The 18,666-nt window shown below is 30.8% G+C and overlaps 1 protein-coding gene across 1 annotated transcript in view; it reads right to left on the reverse strand.

Annotated features, from left to right (window-relative positions):
- LOC118191813 (cytochrome P450 18a1-like) overlaps positions 1 to 14,781 on the reverse strand; it is a 62,700-nt gene extending 47,919 nt beyond the window's left edge. Inside the window, exon 1 of the mRNA XM_085816515.1 lies at positions 14,729 to 14,781. Within this exon, the coding sequence (XP_085672641.1) occupies positions 14,729 to 14,766 (38 nt within the window). The 5' untranslated portion in view covers positions 14,767 to 14,781. The remainder of the gene's footprint in view (positions 1 to 14,728) is intronic.
- Between the last annotated feature and the right edge of the window lie 3,885 nt (positions 14,782 to 18,666).

The raw sequence follows: 18,666 nt of genomic DNA on the forward strand, positions 1-18,666 counted from the left end.
AAATTAAATTAAAATTTAGTGAAGTAACTATCCTACTCCTTTTAAATAAAAGCTTATTTCTTAATATAAATATGTGTTTCCTCAAAGAAAGACTAAGAAATAATTAGGATGAGTGTATTTATTGGTGTGAGTATATTCACAGTTGCATTTCATTTTAAATTTTACTAGAAGCACAGTCATTTCTAAACGTATTTTTTTTATTTTTCCCCTTGTCTACAGTTACATTTGTTATGGTGTAATATTTCTATCATTCTTGTAATTTATATTTATATCATATTTCATTCTTAAAACAAACTTTTCGGTTGCACATCATTACAATAAAACAAATAGCCCCTTCATAAACTCAGTTCTACCCAGTTCACGTATAAATTATTTCAATATTATTGTTTTAAAGGTTTGATGTTTATAATGCAAAAACTTTTTCTGCTTGTGTAAATATGTCCATATGGATAATGGCCTAAACCTTTGCACTCGAGAAATGAATGTGAATGGTACTCAGTGTATTGTGACAATTTGCGAATGGAATGCGACATTAAAACTTGTTTTAATTAAGTTTTATATTTTTATACTTAAACGCCAAAAGCCGGCGATTCAATTCATAAAAGCATTAAACAATACAGGATGTAATCCGTTAGCACATGGGAAAAATTGCATCTATGATGACTGAAAGTGGACTGTCAAGTGCTGAATCTGTTTTTCTCCTGCAGCATGTACACAGATAACGAATTTATGTCATATTACCAATACCTACTGATTCCGTTTTCAAAAATAAGAAACGGAAAAATATGATTCATCGGCTCGATATAGAGTTTGAAAACGAAAATAAATTTTTTATCGTCTATTAACTACGCGGTGTTTCCCACAAAGATAGCTTTGGTGCTACGATCTAAATTTTATTTATTTATTTGTTACTCATTATTTATTTCATCATAGTTAGCAAACTCTGTGAGTAATGAGTCTTTTGTCTGTGTGACGAAGCTTAAAATGATAATGAGATAGGAAAGCGAAATTTATTTTAAGGTGATATTGCAGCACATTCTCTTCGTTATAGAGAATAATACGGAATGAAAATCTTAACATATTTAGCTATGACAAATCATGCTAATATGAAAATTTGGAGGTTTAGAGTAGTTAGGCAAATGAAGATTGCAGATGTGATAATCAATTGCTATATCAAAGTAAATGTACTCTTTTTGAGAAATTGGTTTGATTCGTATGTGTTTCGAAACAGCTTTTTTTAGGTCCAAACAGATATGACGCTTGTTTATTCAACCTGTTTTTGGAGGACTTAAAACATGGAATTCTGGACAGTACTGTTAGGCTCAATAGGCTGAATATGGCCAACGCATTGTAAGACACAACGTATTTCTGCCTCTCGAGATCACATTACTAGCTTTCGCCAGCTCTGGTAAGATTGTAATTCTTCGGCTTTGCATTACTGCTGCCGACATTTAATTGTTGCTCCGATCAGAGGTTCTGAGCCAACTTAGAATTTAAAATCAATTATGTACTCTTTGACTACTAAATTAAGTTTTAATTTGAATTTGACTTTTACATTATGTCACATCGCCACAAATGGTTGTCGATCCTGTTAGCATGAAATGTGCGTTTATGTTAAAGCTCTGATTTAATGAAAAGGCTATTTTAAGCTTTTTAAGTCTGTGTCATTATTTTCAGACACAGCGATAATTCGCTCCGAATTTTGATATTAGTTTGTGCTAACAAATAAGGTCAAACTCTATAAACTCCACAAAGATAATATTTTCTAAAGGAAGTGTGCCCAGTGTATGCGTGAGGGAAAGAAGTAACGATACTGTATTTTGCTTTTATTCCATTAATAATCGTAAAGGGACTACTACATTTTATTTTGAAATGCTAAAGTATGAAAATAGAAAGCTCACTCTTATAAGAAGTATGAACAAGATTAAGTAAATCTTTTTTTTAACCATTAGCAATAAAATGTTACGTATGACGTTCTGGTGAACGTAATACAATTGCCATTCCGAACAAATTACTAAGTACCCATCAGTGGGCGAATGGATAAAACGGTAGAGTACTTGTAATTTCGACCCACGTTAAATATCGAAAAAAAGGATGAGACCGTAAGATTTTATTGTTTTTTCTCTATGAGGGACGTAAATACGATCCAGCATTGTCAGAAACCAGCATGTATCAGCACAGATAGGGGTATCAAATTTTTTCATCTTTTGTTTTGTTCAATATGATTTTTGCGTCATTTTTCAAAACACAGCTTTGCATAAAATACACTAAAAAGAATGAATTTCTGTAATTCTTATGACTTTTCAAATTTAATGTAATTTGATGGTATAGTTTATCGGAAATTTGGTCATGTATGTACAACTGGAAAGAAACAGGACTTTGCTGCCGGTAATGGGCAATTTTCAATTTCCATAGCCATCTAAACGGTTGCAAGAAATACAAGAAAACACTCTAAAAGCTAACAGATATCCAAAAGAAATCTACTACATTATAATGTCCTGAAACATGTTGCCTGTACCCACTACAATAGATAACATCTTCAAAATATGCACCTGCACAACTATGTATTTCGCAATGTATATCGTATAATTCAATCCCTTTTACTTGAGCTAATTTAACGCTGAAAGGTAGGAGTACCGTTGATGCCGCCGCCGGTGGCAGTACTTGTAGTGCTTACTGGAGTCACATTTTCCATCATGACTCGAGGAATGATGCCAGAATGTTGTTAGTTTTCTACTTAGTGTGTGGGGCTAATACCTGCTTACATAGGGTAAATATTAGGTGGCCCCCTCACTTCTACATAACATAACTACATTACTGCCTGGCTAATACTCCGTTCTTACAGATTAATTACTGTAATTTCATAACAAACTAGATATTTAAAAAAAGAAAGCTACTTCATAATATTACTTTATATCTTTATTTTATTTTCAATTACATACAGTGTCTAACAAAAATGAGTGAGCCCAACAATAATTTTATTTTTTTAAGTAATAGGAGAAAAGCTTTGCAGTAAACTAATAAAGAATATTTTCCCTTTCAATACTCTCTCTGTGCAGATATCTCTCTGTACTGAATAAATTTGGAAAACGAAATGGTAAATTTAAAAATAGCGTTTTACAATGAAATTGAAGAAAACGATACCACAAAATTAATAAGACATTTTCATAATTTCTAATTAAAACAAGTTGCAATAAATAAAAAACGTAATTTTATGGAATTAGTTTGGATGAAGAAGCTCGGCAAAATCTAAAAACTGTTTACTTTTATAATTCGAATTTTCTTTTTAGAAAATATTCGTTATTTTAATGTTTTCTTGAAATGGATCAGTCACGAAAGGAAACATCGTTAGAATCCCGCAGATTAGTTACTGATTTGCATCAAAAGAAAGGGAAACCTATTAGAAAAATAGCCTATTTAAAACTTAATTTAAGTGATTCTGTAGTTTTTGGTATTACTCAGCATTATAAGATACAGAATCGTATTCAAAACAAAAGAAGACCTGGAAGATCATCTGAGTTATCTCATGGAATGAAATGCTTTATACTAAGGAATATTAAAAAGAATCCAAGACTGAGTGCTCCTAAACTTGTTGCGAAACTTCGTGAATTATACTGAGTATGTGTAAATACAGAAAATATTTGAGAAGTAATGCAATCTGCAGGATATCGTGAGCGAGTAGCAAGAAGAAAATTTTATGTCAGAGAAAAAAATCAAAAACGTCGACTCACTTTCGCAAATTTGATGAAACAAAAGACAGCCGACTACTGGAAAAAAGTGCTGTTTGCTGATGAAAGCAAATTTAACATCTTTCGGCTCAGATGGACGAGTGCTGGTGTGGAGAAAGCCCAAAGAAGAATTTCGAAAACAAAACTTAGTATAGAGTGTTAACACGGCGGAGGAGGAGTTATGGTATGGGGACTTATGGCACATTCCGGTGTTGGTAATATAGAATTTATACGGATCAGTATAAGTCTCTTGACATCTTGTAGCGAAATTTGGCATTGTCAGCACCAAAACGTAATATACAAAATAATTTTAATTTCTACCAGGACTATGATCCAAAGCAAACTGCGCACAGTGTCAGACTCTGCCTGTTATATAAGTGTACAGAAGTAATTAAGGTACCACCCCAATCACCAGATCTTAATATTATTGAACATACCGTATATACTCGCGTATAAGTCGACCCCGCCCCACTTCGACATAAAAAATTCGTAGAAAATAAGAAACCCGCGTATAAGTCGATCCCCCACTTCCGAAATCGATCGAGAAACTTCGAAAAAAATTTTTAAGTACTACATTTATTCAAAATCATCTGAGAAAAAAGTAAATATACGATAAAAAAATACCTTGGTAAATAAACAAAATCAAAATCCTTCAACGTCTGATTCATGGTCAGATTCGCCAAACATTTCATAGAACTCTTCTGTCGTCATTGGCTCGTCATACATATTTTCAGTCTCGAACTCTGTATTGTTACAATCACTACTACAGCCTTCGTCGTCATTTTCACTTTCAAACACAGTATCATCTTCCGTGCCGTCTAGTTCGTTGCTAACACAACATTTTTTAAATGATTTTATAATCATTCAGAGGGTATTTCGCAGGCATTCGCATTTTTCAGGGGCAAAAACATAAAAATTTGCAAAAGTGTCCACAATTTTGGCCACCACTGTAGTTCGTCACATAATTTAAGTCATGAAATTACTTCAAGTAAGTGACTTATTTGATAAGTCGTCCAATTCGAGTGCGGGAAGAAAACAACTGCATTATACAAAGAAATTTTTGAACTTCCGATTCTTTTAATTCTTTATGGCCCCGCGTATAAGTCGACCCCCCACTTTGAAGTCTTTTTTTTGCCCAAAATATCTCGACTTATACGCGGGTATATACTTTATTTGGCTGGAACAAAAATTAAAATTCGAAAACAGAGCATATCTTCGCGGTAGCAACTGAAAACAGTGATTCAAGATAAGTGGCGTGAAATAACAAACAAACAAAAACTTTTCTCAAACTGTTTGTTTGCCGAAAACATTAAATGAAGTCAACTACAAATAAAGATAAATAAAAAAGCAAAAAAAAGCAGTGCTAAAGCTTATCCTACAAAACTTTAAGAAGCAAAAGCAATGTAAGTTTTTGTCATTTTTAGCTGTTACTAAAAGTGCCCGATTATTTTTGTGAGAATATTTTTCCTCGGTAAACAAATGATATTGATTTATGAATTTAATGTTCATCTTTTCGAAAATATATTTAATATAAAAATGTTGAATTTATATATAATTAAAATAAAAGCTTTTCTTTTTGTTTTAACTTATTTTAGTTTTTATGTTCATTAAAGATTATAAAAAGTGCCCGACCATTTTTGTGAGCCACTGTATCTGATTGATGTAATTTACAAAGAGATTCATTGACATAAATTATAATATACCTAAATGATGCTTTTTATAAATATTCTCACCAATACTGGAATTAACAAGAGGTATTTATAACACCATGTATTACATATATTGGTACACGATAACAGTCTGAATTTTCATTTGGGTCTAAACTGAAATTAATTTTAAGTATTTGTAAAAAACTGCAGATTCTGATTTTTAACAACAAACTCACAGTTGATTAGAACTAAATTTGATAGAATTTTTAAACTTTCTGAAACCAAAATACATTCCTTTCGGTGATTAATGATCTGCTGAGTAATAAAATCTCATGGTCTTAGTGTCGAGCTTATTCATATACAAATATTTTCAAGTAAATAATATCAATATGTGGACAGGTTTATCATTTATTAACCAACATCGGCAGGAAAACGATAGAATTTCGTGCAGAAACACTTTGGGAATCAGACAGGTGGCCAGTTGGACGATACAACAGATCTCAGTACAAGGAATTAATGCTGCTTTATGTCATTCAAAGTCATTAATAACCTAAAAGCCAACTTTTTCTTACCAGAGAAGAAATATAAACAAATTTTAAGAAAGAATGCTTTTAGATAGGTGCTGGACATTAATGGCAGACAATATTCCACGGTAGTTTTTTTATTATAAGAATATCCATCATCCTTCGTTAAACTGCATTCATCTTTCTATTCATATTCAAGTTATATACGAATTCATACTGTTTCCTTTCTTGTATCTTTTATAAGCCTAAAATTTCTGTCATAAAATAAAATTTTAGCAGTTAATATTATTACGCCTGTCATCTTTGGAAACTTCGCAACAATACACAGCTTCTAGCAATAAATATACCCTTGCACTTCTAATGATGAGGCACAAGAGCAAATAAAGCAAAGTCGAAACGCCTGTTGCTTTACTTCTTAATAGTTCCTGGAACTTGCGGTGGTCACTGTTCAGCTTAATTTCCAGTAACTGAAGTGCACCGTTTACTGTACCGATCACATTATTGATATCTATATATCGGGCGGATATATTTTCAAAAAATTTAGATTTCTTGATACTATAGAAATATCATAGAAAAAATTTAAATCATGGTATTTGTTTCAAACTATATATTTTTAATATATTATAGTAATTATAAATTATCCAAAGTTGGATACTTTGAGGATAACAAAAAGGAAATATGATTTTTCTAATAATGGAAGCATATAATATCCATAGAGAATTTAAAACATATGTTGTTAATTATTTGCCAAATCTCCAACTATTTATTTATAGCTTCAACTGGAGGTTTCTGAACCAGGACATTTTGAGGGAGAAACAATATTTATAATAAAAGAAGTCTAAAAAATGTGGGCATACATAAAATGAATTTTTTAACAACACGATGATTTGAAAAAAGTCTGACGTGAACCAACATGACTTCTTTGTACCTATTAAATTATGCACATTTTTTTGCTGCATTTCATAAACTTATTTCCTCGAATTTCATTAGAGATATATTTCTCATTCAGTCAATTCAATTCTCACTTCGTGGCAAGACAAAAGTTAAAATGGAATTTGAAAAGAATAAAGATTGGAATATGCTATACGCAACTGATAATAACCACTGTAAAGCTGTTATAGAAGAAGTGAGTTTGATGGTTTCACTTTTTTTTCATAAAAGATGTTGGAATAAAAATTTTAATATTAAAAAATTCAAATATTTTGAAATGAATTTATTGGATTGAATTTATAACTGAAAGATCAAACCCACTGAAACCCAAGGGCGATATGATCAAATCATTATGAAACTAAGTGTATATGTGATTCCACAGTTCGTTAAAACAGAAAATAGCGTAAGAATGAACCAAATAATATTTCACAACTTAGATATGATTTCTTGTTGGTTAACAGTGACCAACAGTATAAATATTCCATGTAAATCCATTCTTATTAGTAAAATAGATTTTACTAATAAGAAGGGATTTATATGCATCTAATAATTGGAAATATAATCAGTTGTATTCGGCTCTTTTAAAAGCGGGATTGAATATTATCAACATGGAAACAGGATGTCTGATAAACAATAAAAAATTTGGAACTTTCTAATCTGTGATATATTTTAATTTCTCACGTCACGAAGACTATCTTTATTTTTCAACAGAGAAGAATCTGTAAAATTAATATAGTTTCTAAAAAGATTTCTCTGATACCGTCCCTTGAGAAAATTAAACATTTTTGTTTTTTAATAAATGACAGAGCATTATTCTTTTAGTAAAAGAATTTATTTCGGAATGTATAGACGACAATTGTTTATATCTTACAGGCACTTGGAAACGTTAAAGAGCTCGATGAACCACAAAATTTTGTCAATAAAAGATGTATGGAGAAAAATGTAGAAGTAAATATTAAAAATGTTGATAGTGTTTTACAACACAATGAAGAAGGTTTTTAAGTATGAAAAAGGTTATTTATCAATATTGTCAATTGTAGCATTTTTAGCCCAAACGGGCGTTAGTCCAGAAGCGTTATTAATCTCAAAACGGCATTTTGCGTTGAATCACTTAAAGGCGATGTATCGCTTTTCAAACTGTTGCCACGAAATATCATCGCCCTGCATTATACATAAAGGAACTAAGTAATGAAGAATCTGCATGAATGTATATATGTTTCTCGCATTGTGAAAAAACAATGGTACCTAAAATCACTAAATTTTAAATAGCATATTCCTCCAACCGAACATGTAACACGGAAGCCCGAATTTAAAATTTCGAACTTTTTTTTTTTTTTTTTTTTTTTCGTATTTGTTAATCCATTAATGGATTTTGAATAAAAATTTCAACAATTTCAAGGCAAGCAGCGGTAACAGTGTAGGAAACAAAACATTTTTATCTGCAGCGCGCGAGACTGTCTATCGAAAATTCTAAATATATACTGTTTTTAAATATTTTAGTCCAAAGTAGCGTTAGCCCAAATGCTCTCGAAGCGTGTATGTGTCTGTAAATGAAAAAAACGCCCGTTTGGGCGTAATATAAAATCTGAAAGCTTTCAGATTTCATTTTTTAAATATATTTTATTTTTATTTTAGGGACAGTTTTATTTTTAGTCATTTTTCCCATTTTAAGTATCCCGTTTTAATGGGCATTTTTACGGGAATTTTCAGTGAATTTTTGGGTTATCAAATTCAAGCCTTGGTGATGACACGAAGGAGACATCTGTTGATGAACTCGTCTGTTCAATTAAAATTAAAGATCAATCCTTCAGTTTAAGTTCAGAATTTAAGTTGAAATGAAACAAGAAAGAACAGATTGTCTTTTAAAATTAAAAATTAAATGTATAGCAAATTGAGGGATGAAGTTCTGACTAACTACCTATACCAGCTACTTACCATCATACATTGCCTTTACTGCGAGAACGAGTTATCGCTTTCAGCTAAACTGCCTTTAGACTAAAAGAACATGGAAATATGGTTCTCATATCAAGCCCTGAGCTTTAAAGACGATTACTATTGATTAAAGATATATGAGCTATTAATTCTGTGTTCTTATCACAATTGTGGATTAATTCAAAATTTAAGACATCTTGACTACCAGTGCTCTTACTTAAGGCTAGAAGTCTATCGACAACCTAATGAAGTCGCACTTACCAAACCGTGCCTTATGTGTCAAACTGTACCGATCACATTTCATTTAACATCTTCATGGCTGTAATAGCCACAGCCAGTCTTAACCAGCAAATCAGTAAAATGTTATGCCGGTTACGATTCTTCCTCTCAATTTAAATTACGCCGCTTGGCCTAAAATTCTCATAAACCTGTGGACTGAGTGAATACGTGAAGAAATGAGAAATAAAGGGAAGATTCAAAAATAAAATGTTAACTGTTAGTTAAATTTAAATAAAATCTCACAAAGATAGTAACGGTTGCATTAAAAAGAACTGCGAACCTTAAGTAATAAAAAACGTTCTAGTTGCTGTTTTTTACTGTCGGGTATACAATCGCGCATAATAAATGCATTTGCATGTGTAGAATTAGATAGAGTTTAAGGAAAAATAATAATGCATTTTATATACGTATATGAGTTTGTTTTTCTTCAAAACAACAGGAGCAATTTTGACACTAGAACCATGTAACTGTGGTTTTTTTTTTTTTTTTTTTTTTTCTTTCTCTTTTAACTCACGTCATGCTGTGTCCGTATATTAATCATATACACGGACTTGCAGACTATCAGTTCATAGAAGTTACTGCCTTTCGACGCAGTGTAAGTTTTAATTTATCATTCACAAAAACTGGAAAACTGGAAATTCTTTTAAATACGATCACATTCTACTCAACATAAATTCTTTAATTTATGTTTCAAATTAAAGGAATACTTTGAGCAACAAATGGAGGGATAAAGAAGCAATATATCCGCAGTTCTTAAAAATTTATGTTTTTTGTTATTTTATAATTATATGTATTGAATTTTCGCTTTTACTGTTGCGTCCGCTTAGCAGTCAAAAGACCCGAAGTTCGAATCCTGGCAAGGGCATAGCTGAATTTTCATGTTTCTGGGCTTCGAAAACCCTAATAATATAACAAAAATATTATGTATATATGTATATAATTTAATATGTATATAATTTAATATATAATTTAATGTAACCTTTAACAAAAATATTATTTTGTTGTCTTTTTCAGTGCAATTATGCATGTGAAAAGTACATATTTCGTTATGCACTACATTGTGATTTCTCTTTTTTTCTTTTCGTGTTTGTAAAAGCATTGCTAAATTGTACTCCTCCTCCTCCTCACAATTTTTTTAAATGTTATGTTAAAGTTTTGATTGCAACTACAAGTTACAGTTTAATTAACTATATTTCATTTTATCTTAATTTGATATTACGTTATTTTGTGAATGCCTCTCTAAGTAGTTGTTGGAATTTAATTCACCTGCGGAGACATTAGAATATTTAGAAGCAAGAGTCGTAAAAAATGAGCAATGCCCTCGCCAGGACTCGAACCTCGGACTTCTCGAATACGCGCCAAGCGTGCTGACACCAAGAAGGCATGCTAAGAAGGCGGGAAAAATAACTTGTGTACTCCCCTTTTCAAAGGGCGACTGGGGATTAGGAGACCCAATCGCCAAATCCTGGTGGTAGAGATTTATCATCTACCACCTTTATTGGTTCGGGCGCCACTGTAGGTTATTTGGAAGCAGGAGTCGTGAAAAATGAGCAGTGCCCTCGCTGGGACTCGAACCTCGGACCTCTCGAATACGCGACGAGCGTGCTGACCATTGCACCACGAAGACATTCTAAGAAGGCGGGAGAAATGCTTTACACGCCGACAATTTTTCTTGCTATAAAGCCTTAGTAATAGACCCTTGAAAAACAAGCTGACAGCTAAGTTGATAAAAAGCTATAAATCACAAACTTGAAGCTATTCGTGTATTAAAACAATTATTATTATTTAAACTTTAAAATTTCTCCTCTTCGAATTCGACTACAAAATCTCTACACAATATCAGCGGTTCCTAAGCCCTTTTTCACTCTCGAGGCTCTCTTTAGAATCAGTTTCTATAGCGTAGTCTCTTAATCTTACCTTGTATATTAATTGTAGGAGTAGTTTTACAAGGGAGAGAAAGCGGGGATACATGATAGCGGAATATAAAGAAATATTGAAATAATTTCAAAATGTCCAATGCTTGAAATTACATTTTAAAAACTTACCACAATAACTCAGTGTATTTTATACACTCAGTTTATTATATTCCATAGTTTATTCTACTTATAGTTTTATTATATCAGATTATTCTGTTTATAGTTTATTCTGTTTGACAGTTTATTTTATCCCAAACACTTAATATTGTCATAAGATAGCTAGTATGAAAGTTCTACCAAAGTTCGATAAATCAAACCATTGAGTTACAACAGATTCTCATTATCGGGATATTATGTCCTCTGCAGTTCATGTATATCTTTAGTCCAATACTTATTTTTGGAAATTTTCTTTTTGATTTATTACATATTTTTAAAGATTTTTATCATTTATTGGAGAATAAACTTCTAGTTTAATTTTACTAACTAAAATAAAACTTAAATTTAATTCGATTTTATGTATTTTATATTCATTGTCTTAAAAAGTCAGGAAGAATCTTTAGCCGCTAATCCGCTAACAGTGTGGAAACGACTGAGTACGCGAATTACAGAACAGAAAACGAAATGTCGTGAATTAATTTTAAGACTATTTTTATGAGTTACAGCTCGATTACTGAAATTAATTCGTCCTAGACAATCAATTCAAAAATATTTATAATAAATACGCATGAATTCATGCACATATCTACATCAGCTGTCATTTTCATGCCGATTATCTTTTACTCATCTTTGGTAGCCAAAGTCACGTCAGTCTTTATCAAGATGGCTTTAATATTTATGCTATGGAAATGAGTCGTATACAAAATTAGTAATGGATAGCTCATCCATTATCATTCTGAATATTATTAGTAATCAAAACAAAATAAATAAATAATCGCAATAGTTCAAATTCAACTATGAATTTGGGAACATGCATGCGAATGCCATATGCTGACTGCAGATCTGTATTTAATATTTAGACGTCTCTTGTTTTTTATAAATATTCTTTATCTTTCTTAAAGACAGAAGAAAATCTTCTGTAATGAAATCAAAGAAGATAGTTTTAATTCGTGAAGAACTGAAACGTTATAAAATTCAGAATTTCAAATATATAGAGACTAACTGATACCATAGCCCAAAGGATAATTAAGTTGTTCTCTTTCTGCCTGCTAAATACGCATTTCCTGTAATAAAAAAGCAAGAATTTTAACTTAATATAAGTAATTTATAAGCCTAATTTTAACAATTCTACAGTAAATTTCTTAGCCGATTTATGAAAACTGCAGCATTGTGTTTTCCTAACGGTAATTTCCTCAATGCTATAAAGGCGTCTAAGAATTCATATAAATCAGTTTCTCTGTAGCTAGAATCACGGAATTTGTTCTCTTACTTGCATTAAAAAATAATTTAATGATCATTTATTTGTAAACCTTAAATGACATTACAAATTTCAATACGAATAATACATTCTTTATTCAAAATGCAGCAGTATCTTGCATATTCCGGGTAATGTGTTCCACCAGTATTCCGGACTGTTTGAAACCGAAATAATCGAGGATCTAAATACACGCAAAAATCGATAACTGGTTCCAAATAAGTGATTTTCTCCTAGATTTTAAACAATAAAACAAGATTATTTAAGTTCAAATGCCTTATTTAGAAATAATTTTTTAAAACGCCTATTTTAGCAAGCATTTTAATGTTTTATTCTCTAAAAATTGCAATATTGACGTCTGGACACTTGTCTCTTTAACCTTTAATTTTCGCGTTTATTTGCAGCAAGTATTCTTTTTCTTTCGGTATATTGTAATTTTGGGTTCAATATTAGGATCAACTTTCATAACTTGCAGGCACTTCAACATAGCCGTCGTTGTTTAAGTTATCCGGTAGTACTTTGGTAGACGGTTGCACGGATTTTTGGCGATTTACATTAGCGCAGTTGTTCGCCGGTTTTTACGATAGTCAGCCATCTTGAAAAACGCTCTTTTACGTATTATGTTTAAAAGAATTAAAATATTACTTAAATTCAAATACTTTAAGTTTTATAGGTTATAATTATTTAACATTAAACCATATGTGGCAATAACTATCTCAGTAATTTTTTAAAACAGTATATTAATTTTTTAATAAAAATTGAAGTATACAAATTTTAAAAATAAAAATGTAATCTAAAGTATTTATAAATGACGTCATAAGGTTGTATGGTCATGTATTATAAGGTGACATTATCCACAACATAAAATTATGCAAAATTTAATTGATTTTTAATATTTAGAAGCCATAAATAATATTTAAAACATGGAATTTATGCATAATAAAACGCATTATTTTAAAAATAAAATGACAAAAAAGTATCGGCTATCATAAATAACTTGTCCAGCAATGGACATTAAGTCGTATCGCTGGCCCAAAAAAAATTGCCAAAATCCGTGCAACCGTTTATCAAAGTAGCACCAGTTATCCTCACGTTCTGTATAAATCTTTTATCCATTTACGTTAATAAGAGTTTCATTATATAGTTCATTATTGTTCGATTTGTTGCACCCAACGTTGAAAGAATCTAAAGCACTAAAGCCAAATTGTTGTTCAATTTCCGCTATGTTATTATGACCTCATATTCTCTAGCGTTAAAGGTCAGAGCTCAAAAATGAATTGCAGAAGTATATCTGTGTACATATAAACAGGAAACACCAGGAAAAAAACTGAAATACTTATCATATCACATAAAAATAAACCACACAAAAAGAGACTCAAGTGTATAAAGAGAAAAAGCGATTATTTATGTATTAAAAAAATTTTGTGCTAACCTTTTTATTTTTTTCAATTAAAATTTAATTTGTTTTGAAATTTTCTGGTAGAACTATAGGGTATTTATGGTGATCACAGCTATATTATGCTGCAAATATTAATCGGACAACACCACGATTTTTAGAGAGAACCATTAACCAAATTTTTACCACTAAAGATTCTTTAATATTAATATAACTTCAGTTTTAATTTGACTACAAATATATGTTTTTAATACCAATATAAATATATTAGAACATGGATATAATTCTTGATAATTGACTACAAATATATTTGACTACAAATATATGTTTTTAATACCAATATAAGTATATTAGAACATGGATATGATTCTTTAACACGAAGTTAAAAAATGAGTTAATTCGAATCCATTGCTTAAGATGTTAGGATAATCATATTTTAATACTTTTGAGAAAATCATTCATATATATTAAAGGAATTTTTAAGGAATTTTAAACTTTATATTTTGTTAAGAAAGTTATTTAATAAAATGGCTCCCAAGTTAACTCTTCTGATACCATTGTTTAGGGTTATACACCACTTACGCGTAAACTGCGAATTCGCTGAAATTTCCACATAGTGCTGAAAACATAAATAAACATATCAAGGTTATCTTCGAAAGAATAAACAACATAAACAAGTAAATTTAATTGCTAATTTTTTAATACATAATTAAATTTAATTTGATTTATCGAATTTACTGAAATTTACTTTAATTCCTCTCTGAAAATGATAAAAAAGCCCATTCCTTTAACTTAATTTTTTTTAAAGCAGTGTTGTAGAAGCTAAGAAAGGGACTGAATTTTATACCCGAAATGTATATTTTGAGCTAAAAATATATCTTACATCAATTTTATAAACAGTACAAATATCAGTAAAACGTATTTTTAACGAAATATATTTAACATTTTTAAGAAGTTAACTACCTGTTTTTAAACAGCAATTCTTTCTTGACGCTGTTCATGATACTTCATACTACTATCTGGAATAAAAATTTTTAAAAAAGTTGCGTCAGCTGGCATTTTACCAGGACACGTGGACAAGGTGAGGAGATGCGAAGGAAAAGCAACATCGTAACATAATTTAATGTAAACTTGGAATGATGGAAAATGGGAAATCTGGGGAATAAATATTTTTAGCATCAACATGAAAATAAATAATAAAATAAAACGATACATCTGAATATGATTTATTTGATCTAATTTATTGGATCAAAATAATATTCGTTCCCTGTTAAACAATGAATTTTCACAACCGATTTCAAATTTCTGTGCATTGTAAACATTTTATAATATTTAGAAAAGCATTTAAGAAATCTTATCAGAATTCCTTCCTTTTAAATCAATAGCTAGTCAAAAATATGTGCTATATAACGCTATAAACTATTCATGTTTGAAAAAGATTGAAATAAACTCATGATGAGAAAAATCAGAATTTATTGTATTTAAATTCAACACTAGAAAAATTTATCTAAATTAGGATTTTTTCATATAGAGTGTTATTTGAGAGTAGAGGTTTATGTGAAGGAGTTCGTCACCCTTCCTTCTGTTAAATCCGATTTAGCACGTCATTTCCTAAAATATTTAACATAAGAAACAGGTAAAAAACCCATAATAAAAGTACAAAAGGGATTTCAATTTGATAATAATTGTCATGCACTTGTGATTCAGCCAGAATTCTGTGATGAGCGTGCTTCACTCCTTTAAAGGACAAATAAACTGAAACGGAGTTTATCTTCGACAACATTGTCGCGTGACAAAAGTAACATTTACGGAACTGAAAAGTTTCTGCACAGTCTGATAAATTCTGATAAGCGTATGCTAAAGAAAAAATCATCATCTGCTTTCATTCTTTTATTATTATTATTACTGAGCTTACGCTTCGCACTAAAATGTTATCTGTTACGCAGCAGCAGTGCTAAAAAAAAAGTCTTCTGCCGACGAAATGAGTCATTTTTATGTCAGAGTTTATTGTCCTCTACAGTCTCACTGTCTTTGATAGCAAAAACTAGATGAGAACTCTAGAAGACATATACAACTTATCTCTATGTCTTGGAAACCATACAGACTTGAAAAAGGGTGTAAAAAACCCTTCTATTTAACTCAGATAAAAAAAGGCACTGCTCGTGCTTACAAAATCAGCCTGCATTTATGGCGTAACTGAAAAGTAAAGACCTTGTCTTAACTAAGTAAATCATTAAATGCGAGTTCTAACTATGAGAACTCTACTTCAGACGTAAGCGAACTGCTCGTGCTTACAGAAGCAACCAGCATTTATAGCGTATCTGAAAAGTAAAGAATTTGATTTAACTAAATAAAGCGTAAGTTAGTCCAAAGCCGACACAAACAAAATGCACGTAAGTTGGTTCAGACCTAATATCGAAGTGACAAGCCTAATGGCGAGAATAACGCAAAGCCGCAGGTAAGTTTCTGTTAAGAGATTCATGTAGTAACGTGGCCTTCAGCAAATGGAGCACGCTCTAATTCTACCATCTAAAACCTTCCTTTAAATACTATCTCTTTCTACCTCATCTGAATATGCGCGAACTAGAAATTAGCATTATAGCAGGAAAACCGATAAAATAACTGTCTATACTAGCATAAAATAACTGTCTAGTGAATCAATACTTACAGTCCTAATGATTTTTATGTTACCGAAGTTACACTGAACTGAAAATTCAAACGAAATTCTAAATTACCTGCTTTTTAACAGGTCACCAAAGTTAACTTCACTAACTACTTTGCTAGCTAACTGTTAATGTGTACTAATAAAAATGTTTAATAGATTTTATATTACAGCGTACAATTGAATTAACTTTTTCATGAAATTCTTTCACAAACAAGTTGAAGAAAATCTTTTCAAGGCATTTATTGTTTTCATTTCACAGAATTTGGGGTCTTAAACAAATTAGAAACTATTACTCCTTTATTTCATAAGTTTTACTCCACGAGACATTAGTTTTACGATGAAATAATAGCATAGCAGTTTTTTTCAAGTATTGTTTAACTTTCCTGTTCTGAATAATTCACTTTAAATATAAGATGTCGTGTTCTAAATATTAAATTTCTGTTGGATTAAATCTTAAACTTGTTGACTTATCGTAACTGCTTAGTTTTAAATTACTTTAAGTATTAAACTGATGTCGGTATACTAAGATCAGTTTACAGTTTTTATTTTCTTATAATTGTTTAAATGTTTTAGTACGTGAAACTTCTTTGAATTTTTTTAGCTAAAATCTCTTTGAAGTCTTGGACTATTTAGTTTTCAGAGAATCAATGGAAAATATATTAGTAAATACATCTGTTCATTTTGACAATAAAAATGATCGTATGGAATAAATTAGTTTAAATTTTACTTAGTGCATGAACAAAGATAATTTAAGTAATCTTGAACATGCTTTGGTGTAAACATTTGCTGGAGGAGAGAAGGCTTTTTTTGATGTTGAAAAAGAAAAGATAACGTTGTTAATAACGATGTTTTACAACGTTGTTAATAAAACGTTATAAAATTTCTCCAGTTTTGATGCGCCTTTCAGACCGTATGAAGAACAGAAAGTTCTACTTTTAACGCAGCAATTTGGAAGCGGTGTCAAAGATAATTTTTGGCCTATAATCCTGGCGAACAGTTATAAGAATTTTCTTGACTGTCTTTATGTGTAATATGAATATTACCCAGTTTTCTTAGAATGCCCTCCACGAAGTCATTCTTTCTTTTCGGAGGACAGCCCTAAAAAGCTTTGACTTTGTGTAAATAATCCAATCCAGTCCCTGCTATTTCTATAATTATATTCAATTTTACTATTATTCATACAATGTCTATTTTTCTTAAAATTTTCATTATAATTTCGTTTCCATTAAATTGAACAGTTTTAACTTTTATTTATAATTTTAAAATATATACGGCAGTTTATAAGTTTGTTGTAAAACCTGAAAATTCTACAGAATTGAAATGAAAATGTAAAATATTTTCAAGAATTTTCCTTCAAGATTACTTCGTGGTACTTAGCACCCTTAACCGGCTAAAGACCAGCCCAGTGCTTGAACAGCAGGTAATAATAGGTATATCTTAAATTTAATCAAGTATCATATAAGTACTAAAAGTGTAGGTAAGCTCTGGAACTCGAACTCCCATTTTAGGAGCAAATCTCACACTTTTATTCCATTATTTCGATGGAACTCTTTGAGACTTGAATGTCGAATCTGATTAAGAAACGATTTGAGCATTCAGAATCCAAGGGCTTAGAATCGAGAAAAACTTATTTTTTTTTTTAGCTTCTATGTGCTTTATTAAGTATCTCAAAGACATTGGCAATAATAATTTCACTTCATTTGAAAGTTTCGTTAAAGTTCATTCGTTTCGGGGTTTCTCAACTAAAATTAGTTTTACATTTTTCTGAAGCCATAATTCCTACTTTATTTCCTACAAAAGAGTACTTTTCAAATATGGATTTTGATTTTTCTCAGACATGAAAACAGCAGTATATAAAGTCATTTCTAAAGTTTGGGTTGATTTTCTGTTGCTTTAGTTGGGAGAAACATTACTTTATTTACTCCTCTTTTCTTCTTAAATATTTTATTCTCCGAAAACATTATACCTTGTGTCCAGTCAAGTTATTTGGGAGCTATCAGACGTCTTTCTAAGGTCTAAAGTCCGCTTTTAAAGGTGCTATATTAATAATTAAAGTCTTAACTAGTTCATAGTTCAAGTGTTGATAAACAGTAATGAGCAAATTGTGACTTGCATATTAGTTCGCGAAAATTATGGGTGGATGTCACCATTTGAAAGAGGACCTGAAACTGGACTGGAGTAGAATTGTTTTTAGCAATTAGTTCCGCTTTAAATTGAGCCCCGATTACCAATGAAG

This window comes from Stegodyphus dumicola, chromosome 1 (assembly GCF_044657685.1).
Source record: "Stegodyphus dumicola isolate Sdum_Otavi_A_Nest chromosome 1, ASM4465768v1".
NCBI classification, from domain to species: Eukaryota; Metazoa; Arthropoda; class Arachnida; order Araneae; family Eresidae; genus Stegodyphus; species Stegodyphus dumicola.